The sequence below is a fragment of the Pinus tabuliformis genome, chromosome 1_1, assembly GCF_031772625.1.
Source record: "Pinus tabuliformis cultivar Carrire ecotype Pingquan chromosome 1_1, CPIR1, whole genome shotgun sequence".
NCBI classification, from domain to species: domain Eukaryota; kingdom Viridiplantae; phylum Streptophyta; class Pinopsida; order Pinales; family Pinaceae; genus Pinus; species Pinus tabuliformis.
In genome coordinates this window covers 680,422,344-680,433,483 of record NC_142297.1, presented here as the reverse complement: position 1 = coordinate 680,433,483, position 11,140 = coordinate 680,422,344, and the positions used below count along the sequence as shown (strand labels likewise).

Here is an 11,140-nt window from a genome sequence, read left to right as displayed (position 1 = left end):
TCTTCCTGGACATCTAGGTCTTACGATGTGTTTATAAACCATCGGGAGATCTAGGTCCTACGATGTGTTTATAAACCATCGGGGGCCTGATGTTAAACTCTCCTTTGCGAGCCATCTGTACAGACGCCTTCGTGATCATGGATTGAATGCTTTTTTGGACAAGGAGGAAATGGAGGAGGGATGCAAAATTTCTTCCCTTCTATCCATGGTGCCTATGTCCAGATTGCAATTTTCTCTCCAACTTAAGCGAAATCTAGTTGGTGCCTTGATGAGCTTGTCATGATGAGAAACTCGGGGGCTACAATTCTTCCGATATTTTTCAACGTGGATCCTTCAGTGGTCCGCCATACAGAGAAACGAGGAGCTTACGCTGAAGCCCTACTGGAGCTCCAAAAGAAGACAACATCTGATGGAAAGGAGCCACGCTACAGATCAGAAACTATTCAGAATTGGAGAGCTGCACTTTCAGATGTTGCTGATCTAATTGATTTCGAACTGAAATCTTTTAATGGGTAAGTATGTCCTACTCTGTATCTCTGTATCTCAATCCGTATAGTTCTAAATTTCTTAGAATGATTAGTAGGCGTTTCTTACTAGTGATGTTACTTTATCAACGAATATTATTTAGGGACGAGGGCGAGCTCTTGGATGCTGTCTTCCAAAAAGTTTTGAAAAATGTTCCAAAACAACCCTTGTATGTGGCTGAATATGCAACTGGTTTGGATCCAAAAATAGAAGAACTCAAAAAGATGGTGTTGCAGGAGCAGGGGAAGCCCAAAGTTATAGGGATTGCTGGGATTGGTGGCATTGGAAAAACTACACTGGCTAAAAAAATTTTCAACAGCAGCAGGTCAAATTACACTGAATCCTCCTTCTTGCAAGATGTTAGAGAAAATTGCGCTAAACACTCTCTAAATTATATGCAAAATGAGCTCATTAAAGACTTGAAGCTTGGAAATATTGGAAAAGAATGCATAGAAGAAGGTATAGGCATGATTAAACCTCACCGTTTATCTTGTCACGCTCTTATTGTTTGTGACGATGTAAGTGATGCCCATCAGCTGGAAGTGCTTCTATCAATTAAGAAAGACCTTACCCCTGAAAGCTTGATTTTGGTTACATCACGTGATAAACACGTCCTCACAAGCTCAGGAGAGTTAGAGTCGTCCCTTTATAATTTAAAAGAGCTTAATTTTCCACAATCCAAACATCTCTTCTGTTCCTCTGCCTTTCATCATCCACTTCCACAGCTAGAATTTGCAGATCTGGTAGATCGGTTTGTCAGAGCGTGCAATGGATTACCATTATCATTAAAGGTCATTGGGGCACTTGTTTGTGGACAAAATGAGAGATACTGGACAGAGCAATTGGATAGACTTCAACACACTCTGCCTATGGAGATAGAGGGAAGCCTCAGAATCAGTTACGACTCGCTTACAAAGGAAGATCAGGTGATATTCTTAGATATTGCATGTTTCTTCATCGGAGAAGATAGAGATAAGGCGATCAGAATATGGGGCCAGGTGGGGCTTCAAAACCTGCAAAACAAGTATCTTTTAGAAGTCGATAGTGAAAAAAGAATAAATATGCACAATCACATCAGGGATATGGGAAGAAATGTTGCAAAGGAACCATCAAAGCCCTGTCGTATTTGGACAAACAATAACACTGATGATTTGTTGCAGCGATCATCACCTGTAAGTACTTAGCTAATCTAGACCTTCATCTTCTATTTAATTGAATTTTAATATTTCATAGTTCTTTATTGAAGAGAAAGATAGAGAGATTTACTATAGATTTTTCATCAATAAACAGGTACTAAACGAATTTCGTGGAGTTAGTATAGTTCGTTCCTCTGTTGATTTTTTCGGGGATGAACAACTTTGCTTTTCAAATACATCAAGTCCAGAAATATCACGGATCAAAAGTTCAGAAGTCAGGTATCTATTCGATAATTTCCATTCTTCTGGAATGAGGAAATTGCAACTCCTTGCAATTGAAGGAGATCATATGGACGACATTTTGAGTAGAGTGCGACCACTACATCTTATATGGCTCCGCTGGTATAAATGTTCCCACTCTTTCTTGCCAAATTGGATTTCGTTAACCAGGTTAAGAGTTCTAGAAGTGGATGGACGCAGATTGAGTAAACTATGGCCAAATCAATGTCAGGTAGGAAAATATGTGCGCGTTTATTATTTGTTCATTTCATGCTTTAATTTCTTATTTTGTAGGATACAGTCTTATGTTGAAATGTCAACATTGCAGGCGTTGCCCCTCGATCTGAGAGAGTTAAATATCTGCTCTCCCCTTTCAGAGATTCCAAGCTCTATAGGGAAGCTGAGATCACTCGAGAATATTTTCCTATGGAATCACTCCGAAGCAGTCACAGTAGAAAGATTGCCCGACGAATTTTGTTTTCTGCTGTCTTTGAAATACTTAGACCTCAAAGGGTTCTCTAGATTGGTGTCGCTGCCCAAGTCCTTCGGCGAGCTAACAAACCTCCAGCGAATAGATTTGGAAGGTGCTTCTTCTTTGTGCAGTCTTCCCGATAGATTTGGAAATTTAAGACAACTTAGACATCTATCATTGAAGGGTTGCCAGGCTTTGATAATCTCCAATGAAACACTTGGAGATATTAGACTACTGGAATACTTGGATCTGTCATCCTGTACGCAGGTGATCGATTTGCCTCCGCAAGTCGCACACCAACGATCCTTGCCAGAACTGTATTTGGAGGGAACGAACTTAAAAGAATTCCCAAATATCATTTCAGACCTCTGCAATTTGCAGGTTCTAAAATTAAGTAGCCAGTTGTCAGAAGAGCTGCCTTTTTCGATCGGTAAGCTCAAGTGTTTGAAGATGTTATCAGTCTCTTCGTCGCAGCAACTGAAATCGTTGCCCGACTCCATTGGTCTGCTCACTCAGTTGACACATATGGATATAAAGGATAGTGGGATAGAATATCTACCGCAAGATCTGGTCGAGATGAACAATCTAAAATCTTTAGTAGTATCAGATTGTCCGTTGCGCCAGCTTCCATTTAAAAGGGTTGGAGAAATAGAAGCACTCTTGTCATTAGAAGGAGAAAGAGCGTTGAATAGATTGAGCTCCTCCAATTACAAATGCATGTTTGTGCTGGAGAGCATAGAGCTGTCGGAGGCAGAAATAAGGGAGGTATCTTTTGAAGAGGGTATTTGCCCTAACCTTCAACGGCTGCAATTGAGAGGCTGTTATATGTTGAGGCAAATAGGAGGGCTTTCCGGTCTGCTAAAACTTCTTGAACTGGACATCAGGAGCTGTGTCAATGTTAAGGAGCTCCGAGGTCTTGAGGCGTTAGTATCTTTGGAGAGTCTGACTGTTGAGAAATGTGAGAAGCTAGAGGTAATACAAGGGTTGGGGCAGATTACAAGACTTAGAGAACTACGTGTTCGGCAATGCCGTGAGATAGAAGAGCTGCCAGGCGTGGAACATCTGACTTCTTTGGAGGTGTTGCTGGTGACTCGATGTGAGAATATCAGGGGCATACCGATGTTGCAGCAGCTCACAAAGCTTAAATATCTAGATTTCGCGTGGTGCCGTCAGATACGAGAGCTGCCAGGTCTGGAATATTTGACTTCTTTGGAGCAGTTAGGCGTTTCTGGTTGTGAAAGGCTCAAGCAAATACCAGGGTTGGGTCAGCTCACAAATCTTATACTTCTACAACTTGGGGGATGTCATGAGCTCAATAGCATACCAGGACTAGGGCAGCTCACAACACTCCGAAAGCTATATCTTTGTAACTGCTATGAGTTACAAGAGCTGACAGGTGTGGAAGATTTGAGGTCATTAGAGATTCTTGATGTTCGTGGCTGTACCAAACTGCGATGGGATGAGCCGGTACTTCTGCAGCTGCAGCGACAATTGATGGAAGGCGTAGGCCTCCAAGAACAAATCTACCGATTGATGTCCGAGAAACCCCCCCAATGGAAGGACAGTATAAAGTACCTCTTCGTGTACCTAATAATGGGCGTTTATGCCATGCTACTTTTTATCCTTCTTGACGCAGAGTTCGAGTCTCCACCATTGAGACTTTATTACACCCTTCTAACGCTTAGACTGGTTTACTTCATTGTGGATCGGGAACTGGTGTTTCGTGGTTATCGTGGCATTACGGGTTTCATTGCTTCACGTTACAGCATTCATTTGGGGCCACCACAACAGTTTCAATTAGGGCTTGCACTAGTTCTAATACTGTTTTTCACAACTGCAACATTCATTGTATACGGAGAAAAGGTACGTGGAAATTATCGTACCATTAGGGATTTCATTGCTTCACGTTACAACATTTAATCCATGTACAAAAGTGAGAAAAAACACTTAACGCCTTTGTTTCATTGTCTTTCATATCCACCATGTGAATAGAATCCCGAAGACGTTTTAACCAGTATTTTTTTTCTCAAAAAGCAACTTACATGTATAACAGGGAAATGATTTAAATTGTTATGTTCCTATATTTTATTCATTAAAATGGAATGAAATTTTTTATTACATTAAATTCTACAAATGATTAAAATAGTGAAATATTTATAATATTATGTTATGGAACGAAAATTTTTATTACATTAAATTCTCCAAATTATTAAAATGGGTAAATATTTGTAATATTATTTTATCTGTAATTATGTTAATAGGTGGGTTTATTGTCAAATAGAGTTTTCTAAATTTCTATATAATTAATAATTAGGAAGTAGATAGTAAGTATTTTAATTGAATTAGGAAGTAGATAGTAAGTATTTTAATTGTAATTAGGAAGTAGATAGTAAGTATTTTAATTTTAAAATATTTTTAATAGTATTTAGAAATAAAAAGATGAGTATTATTTCAAAAGCAGTTATGTTTTTTTACTATTTTAATTTTAATTTAATTAATTAAAAGACCCATAAAAACATGATTTATGATTTTTTGAGTATGAAGTATTAACAAACTATGATATTTGTCTATATATTTTAACAAAATCCATTCACAAGTTAAGAATCACCAAAGTAAATGAAGTATTCATAATTAAAAAAATTATAATTATATATATAGGCATATTAAATATTTTATAGTTAACAATAATAAAAATTCTTAATATAAGACATAATATAAGATAAGTATTTTAATATTATTGATATTTGTGATCGATTTAATTTATATGATTACCTATTTATAAAAGAAATTAATAAATGAGACTTCACATTATCACAATACACTGATTTAATATTTTTTTTTTCTCCGTAAATACTAATTCTATTAAAAAAGGTGAAAAAATATATACAATGAGGTCAAGACCTCAGAGGAGGCCGAGGCCATTCCTCAACCAAAAACTCAGGGACATTACAGTTCAGGCCTTCAACCAGATTTACAGTACAGACTTCAAAAATTTGACTTTAGTTCTTGACATACTGACAAAATTTACCAGGACTACCATTGTCATAACCTTCATTGACCACAAAAACAAAGTAGCAACTAGCATAGCCATTTTTAAGACAAAAAATAAAGCCTGTATTGGCTTTTGTCACTGCCTGAAGCATGAGAGTGAACCAGACATAAACATCTAAGTTCAGACTCAAAGTCACAAGACCAAAATTGCATAGCATATAAGCGAGAAGGCCACCCGGCAGAAAGTAGCTATGATTAATCTACATGACTTGGTGAAGCTGGCGTATCCTCATTTACCTGGCTAGTAGAAGCTACCCAGGTCACGAGACCGTCTTCGTCCATTACCGGCTCACCTCCATTAGGATTGGTAACCAAATGTAAAATACCAACTGCTCTTTGAGATGGCCCGCAAACTAAAGCATCTTTCTGAGTTGGATCAGGCTGCTGAGGCGCTTCCGAAACAGGGGCATCCTCTTGCATGTGGTCCGCATGAAACACTATCCCTGTCAGGTCCCCTAGCAGAACACTATCATCCTGAGATTGTGAAGAGGCGGGTGGAGTCGAACTGAGCTGGTTGCTCTCCTCCTCTGAGACAAATATGGTAAAATTTACTGTCACCATAGGCCTGTTGCGCCGAATTTGGAACGTAAACCTGGAGGTCTGGTATGAGTTATTCGGGATAAACCTATCTTGATCCAGAGGCGGAGATGAAGGAGGAGCTAAGGCAATGGGAGCAACATTCTGAGGAGCAGGTCGAGAAGGGCGACCTCTGTTCCCTGAATGACTTCCTCGACGTGGGATTCCTCGGCTGCGAGGCATGATTACAGAGGCAAAAGAACTGGGAGAACGATTGAAACAGAGCAGACCAGAAATAGTAAGAGCGCTGAAAAATTCAGGGCGTTTCCAGAGCCAAGCTAACATCCAGACACGAAAGACCAGACAGGGGATCTGAAGCGGCTTTGCTTCATAATAAACAGAGTCATTAACTGCGTTGAGCGGATCCATGCCAATGAGCCAAATTGTGTGCAGTGCAGCCATGCTTGCATTGATTTCAAACCAAATTCGAGACTGCTCAGGATTTAATTCCTCTGCCCTGAACTTGATACGCCATCCTACGACGCGTACCCTGCATACCTTCCGCCTGCCATCCGTCAGGCCAGATGTCTGTTTGGCGGAGTCTATCATTGAATGCTGTTAGAGTCACCCGCATCCGGGTATAGACTGATTTAATATTTGTTATCATCTTTATTATTTATAATACAAAATAAGTATTTAAATCTTATTAATATTTGTAATTTATTTAATTTATATAATTACCTATTTATAAAAGAAATTATATATAAAACTAGCATATTAATTATTTTTATAATTACTAATAATAATAATATTAAATAAAATTAAGCTTTAGTTTATTTTTTATAAATATTTTATTTTACTTTATTAATGTAATATAAGATAAGCATTTTAATGTTATTTATATTAGTCAACTATTTAATTTGTATAATTACTTATTTCTAAAAGAAATAAATGATTGAGACTTCACATTATCATAATCCATTACTTTAACATTTATTATTTTTTTATTATTTACAATATAATTTATTAATAATTTATAAATGTTTTAAATGTTTTTAATTAATTCTTTATTAATATCAGAGGTTTTGTATTTATTAACCTGCCACATATTTGTTAATGGTAATTACACAATGGAGTGAGAAATATTATTTTTATGATAATTTGGGATGTTGTTGGTTTAATATTTATTTTAAAATAGGTTTGTTTTAATATTATATAATATTGTAAAAAATATATATATTAAAATAAAAATTAATATTTTAATTTTTATATGATTTTAGTGGTTATGGATTTTTTTAAAGTTTATTATTAATAGCTAAATTAATTTAAATATTTTTAAATATTAGATATATCTAAGTTAATTATAATAGATTATTATTTGGATAGGGTGTGATGGGATGAAACATGAGGGAGGGCACATGGTAGCTACCCCCATTGATCGTGTATAGGTGAGGGCACGGATGTGCAGTGATGTTTTCTATATGATATGATGAGTGATATGTGCAATGATGTTTTCTATATGATATGATGAGTGATTTAAATGCAGGGCACACATCACCATGGGATTTAATGGATAAAACAACACACCACCTTGAATATCCCTGTAATCATTATGAAATGATTAGCAAAATAATGATAAGGATTGTGGTTTTAATGGTTGATGGCATTCGAATTTTGGAAAGTTATGTGGGAGCCACCTTTACCAACCTATCCATGAATGGTTATGATGGAGTTAAGCAACTAATTAATGACACTAGCATGTGGCATGTAGTAGTAGATTATGTTGATGCAATACTGTAGATTTTTACTTGTAGATTCAACAGCTCATGTAATTTCCTAAAACAAAAGACAAGGTTCTACTCTACTCTTCAGCAGAAGCCAAACTTGATAGATGAAAATAATAACCAGAAAGAGGAAGAATATCAATGGGACATAAAACAATATTTTCTAGGGAAAGCCACTGCTCAAAACCCCCACTATCTATATTGCATTAATCAAAAGATCAAAAAACAAAATACAAATCTTGTTCACACAAAACAATTCTCGCACAAGTATAATCTATCTCACTGCTCACAATTTAGCTCAAGCCAACATTTAGCCTATTATGCATGCTTTCAAAGCCCCTACTTCCTTGCACAATTCCTAGAGGAATTAGCCTCTATTTAATGAGGAAATGTTTCTTCCATAATTGCACAATCCAAACTTAGGTCCTCAACTAATTGGATGCACCCACTGTACAACTCGGAAAATCATACAACATATAGTACACTGTCCCTGCACTCTAGTTTCAACTGGGTCTTCCTTTAAATTGACATGCATGAGTTATTCTTGAGTGAATCTTCAAGTGGTTGGTGTGGCACTGAGGATGCATGGGTGTACCAACTCACTGCTAGATCTCTAATAGTTCCTTCAACAGTTAGAACTAGTTGAACTGACTATAACTTATTTGAACTGAGTTATCTAATTACAACTCCAACAAACTCAGTCTGGACCCCTAAAACTTAGGGATCACACTAACAAGGCTCGAAATAGACTTCCAACTCGAAATTCCTAAGTTAACTACAACAACTTAACTTAGTTAACTATTACAAGTTGCTATGAGAAAAGAATTACAATTTAATTCATAATTTAATTCAAGGACAAATTAAATTGGAATTTCTAGATGTTATTTTTAACATTTCTTGTTGCTATTTTCAACACTCCCTCTCAATAAGAAAGGAATTAAACTCTATCCTGATCCTGAACCTTTGGAATGTTCTGCATGCAACACTTCTCTCTAGTGTTGTTACTACAACAACTCCTGAAACTGAAAAAACATCCAACCTGAATTAGTATGATGCATCTGTCATCAAAGTCTTTGACTGCTACTAGCTCTGCCTTTGTCGATTGAAAACTTTGCACTTCTGCTGATTCTTCTTTTCTGCACTTTTGTCAACTCTGCTCTATGGTCTCCTGTATTTGACTTCTCTAGCCTCTGTCACTTTGATCTCTGATTGCATCAACCACCTCTGATCCATCATGCTACTATGCACTGTGGGCTCCCGTAGCAAGGTATGGTCCAAGAGACAAAACCTCTCAATGGATCCTTCCTGATTTCTTCCCTCTTGGGACTATCACTTCACATTGCTCCACCTCTCACCGGGAGGTATGGCTGCATGTGCACCCTTTGCCCACTTGGCATGAAATTTCCCCTACTATAGGTATCTGCATGAGTGGATGCCACCACTCGGTGTCCTCTTTGCTTCTCCAATTGTGGTTTCTCCCTAATTGTCTGAGACTTCTTCTCAAGTTCCTTTTTCTATACTTGAGCGGATCTCTCCACTCAGTCTCCTCTCTGTTTTTCTAATTGTGGCTGCTCCACAATTTCCTAAATCTACTTCTGAGGCTTCTTTTAGGGCTATGTGTTGAGAGGTAATTCACTCTCCCTCTCAACCACCAAGTCTAACATTTTCCTTGTTCCTCAAGCATTTGCATGTATCTTGTACCTCAAGAGAATACAAGTTCTTGACACATACACCGATCAACTTCACCTGTCCCATGGCGATGTGTCTGAGGAAAACCTTTCACTTACTAAAAATCACATCACACCTACGGTCTTCCAATACCGCGATGGAAACAAGATTATTCTTTAGCCCTGGAACATACATCACATCTATAATTCTGAGAGGGGAGCCAGAATCCCTTTGAAAGGTAAATGTACTGGTCTTGGTAGCGCTATACCTCCCGTCATCGTCAAACTCTGTGTTTTTTTTTAGATATTTCTCCTCAAAATCACTAAAGAGATATATATTCTTCATCATATGAAACGAGGCACCGCTTTCAAGATACCATATGCCTCCCATTATAGTGTTGGTCACGCATGTAATGAGAGTGAAATCAAGTTCGAATTGTGAAGCTAGATCTTCACTTGTTGCAGCTACTACAGGATCCTTCTTGCCTTCTTTCTCTTGTGGGCAATTCATGGAATAATTTGCCTCACCCTTGCCACACACTTGCTCCATTCGGTGACATCTTTAGATTCCAATGCTATAGGCTTAGGAATGTCTTGATCAATGAATTCCTTGAGGCCATTTTCTTCTAACACTTTCTCCATCCTGTTCTTCCAGGATATATAATTCGAGTTGCCATCCAAGGCATACTCAAGTCTCAAACCATAGAAAGCCATCTGCTAACTCTAAAGTATGAACTACAAATTCAAATTTCGCATGCACAACCAAACTCGAAATATCCTCTTTTATACTTTATTCATCTCTTACACCATGTAGATTTTTACTTGTAGATTCAGAAGCTCACGTAATTTCCTAAAACACAAGGCAAGAATCTATTGTACTCTTCAGTGGAAGGCAAACTGGATTGATGAAAACAATAACCAAAAAGGGGAAGAATATCAATGGAACATAACACAATATTTTCTAGGGAAAGCCACAACTCAAAACCCTGGCTATATATATATATATATATATATATATATATATATATATATATATATATATATATATATATATATATATATATTTCATTAATCAGAATATCAGAGAAGAAAATATAAATCTTGTTCACACAGAAAAATTCTCGCACGTATAATCTATCTCACTGCTCACAAGCTAGATCAGGCCAACACTTAGCCTATTCTACTGCCTTCCAAGCCCCTATTTCCTTGGGAAATTCCTAGAGGAATTAGCCTCTACTTAATGAGTAAATCCTTCTTCGATAACAGCACAATCCAAACTTAGTTCCTCAGTGGATTGCATGCACCATTTGTACAACTCAAATAATTATACAACTAATAGTACATTGTCCCTACGCTCTAGTCTCAACTGGGTCTTCCTCTAAACTAATATGCATGAGTTATTCTTGAATGAATCTTCCGTTAGTTGGTGTGGCACTGAGGATGCACCGGTGCACCAACTCACTGCTAAACCTCTACTAGTTCCTCCAACAGTTAGAAGTAGTTTAACTCACTATAACTCAGTTGAATTGAGTTATTTAATTACAAGTACAGAAACTCAATATGGACACCTAAAACTTAGGGATCACACTTACATGACTCCAGATAGACTTCCAACTCAAAATTCATAAGTGAACTAACTATGTCAACATAACTTAGTTAACTATTACAAGTTGCTATGAGAAAAGAATTACAATTTAATTCAAGGACAAA

The 11,140-nt window shown here is 37.1% G+C and overlaps 1 protein-coding gene across 1 annotated transcript; it reads left to right on the top strand.

Moving 5' to 3' along the window:
- Positions 1-205: 205 nt before the first annotated feature.
- On the top strand, positions 206-4,419 carry LOC149215246 (TMV resistance protein N-like). The gene is made up of 3 exons (XM_089391052.1): positions 206-1,697; positions 1,816-2,172; positions 2,269-4,419. Exons 1-3 carry the CDS (start codon positions 519-521, stop codon positions 4,330-4,332), a joined length of 3,600 nt encoding a protein of 1,199 aa, XP_089247178.1. The 5' UTR covers positions 206-518; the 3' UTR covers positions 4,333-4,419.
- The last annotated feature ends 6,721 nt before the right edge of the window (positions 4,420-11,140 follow it).